The sequence below is a fragment of the Lipotes vexillifer genome, unplaced genomic scaffold (genome assembly GCF_000442215.2).
Source record: "Lipotes vexillifer unplaced genomic scaffold, Lipotes_vexillifer_v1.1 scaffold948, whole genome shotgun sequence".
Classification (NCBI taxonomy): domain Eukaryota; kingdom Metazoa; phylum Chordata; class Mammalia; order Artiodactyla; family Lipotidae; genus Lipotes; species Lipotes vexillifer.
This window is the reverse complement of record NW_006793764.1, coordinates 2,175,628-2,176,975: the sequence shown is the minus strand read 5'-3', so window position 1 is coordinate 2,176,975 and position 1,348 is coordinate 2,175,628. Positions and strand designations below refer to the sequence as shown.

At 51.6% G+C, this 1,348-nt stretch overlaps 1 protein-coding gene across 1 annotated transcript in view; it reads right to left on the bottom strand.

The window, feature by feature from the left end:
- Positions 1-1,348, bottom strand: part of PGM5 (phosphoglucomutase 5) — a 193,260-nt gene that overhangs the window by 191,544 nt on the left and 368 nt on the right. The window contains exon 2 of the mRNA XM_007466766.1: positions 1,305-1,348. This exon is cut by the window's right edge and continues 4 nt beyond it. Within this exon, the coding sequence (XP_007466828.1) occupies positions 1,305-1,348 (44 nt within the window). The remainder of the gene's footprint in view (positions 1-1,304) is intronic.

Genomic DNA, 1,348 nt, shown 5'->3' with positions numbered 1-1,348 from the left:
TTTCCCTATTCCAGAAACGCTGAGAAGGGGGAGTTACAGTAGACAAATGTGAAGCATGGACAACCTCAAAGCTGTCTTTTTAAGCAAGAAATGAGAAAATTTAAAAGGATAGGGTTGGAAAGGAGGGAAGGAGGGAATTCAAAAGCCAGATCATTGTTTAGCTTCTCTTTTTTAAATGTTCACACTCATTTATACATCTGCAGAGGTTTCACTTAAAGGGAAGTTCTATGTGTGTTGATCTGACTGCATTAACAAGGCTTAAGTTCCTCTTTTAGACAATGTTTCCCACAGAGAATTCAGGGACCCTTGAAGTCAGTATCCCTCTTGAGACGCTGCTGGCTTTGGAAAGGAGGAAATCAGGGTATGGGGATATGTCAAAAGGTGCGTCTAGTTGTAGGATAGGGAGAAAGGAAGGAGAAAGAGAAAAACTCAAGGTCTGAGAATTCACATTGCAAAAGAAGACTAAGTGGTGCGAGAAGGGAGAGGAAAGAAGGATGAAAATTGCAGGGGAGAAGAGGCATGAAATGTTGTCAACTGCCAAAGGGCATCTTGGAGAGAAGTTGGGAATTGCTTCAAGAAAAGCATTGCAAATCTCATTTCTGACCATTTAGAGATTTGCCTCCCCGGAACCGAGAGCCCAGTCTGTATAGGTTCACATTGATTCCCGTCCCATCCTTTCCCTAATCAAATCAATTATGAAATATAACTCCATGAACCAGTGATATTAAAAACCTTCAGGGTCCACGCTTGCTAAATATGTCAGTAACCAACACTGGTGTGTGTGTGTGTGTCTTCGGAGCCAACACTACTGTCAAACTTGGCAGAGCCAAGATGTGGAGTAGAAGAAGACTGCAAAGAGGATACAGAAGTGGGGTGGGGAGGGGGACAACGATCAATACATTGGTAGCGGGAGGGTAGTGAAAACGGTCAGAGCAAATATTTTTAAAGGGCTGGGGAAGAGAAAGTCGAGAACAGCGAGCAGGTGCAGGACATGGTCAGAGTCCAGACAGAGCTCAGGGCGATGTGGCAGGTCGGTCGGGATGCCCGGCTGGGCTCAAAGAAGGGCGAGCAACCATTAAGGCCTTTCGGAGCGGCGGGCGCGACACAGCCCGGGCGTCCCGGGTGCGCCGGGGAGGCTGCGGGGAGCTGCGGTGGCGGGACGCGGGCAGAGGGGACTTGGGGGAGCGGCCGAGCCCGGGAGCAGGGTGGGGGTCTGGGCTGGGCCTGGGGCGGGCCGGCGGAGAAGGCAGGGTGAGGAGGGGGACCGCGGGGACCGCGGACGCGAGGGGCGGCATGTCACTCACCCCGTTGGCCGCGGCCATCTGCACCACGATCTCCGTGGCCGTCC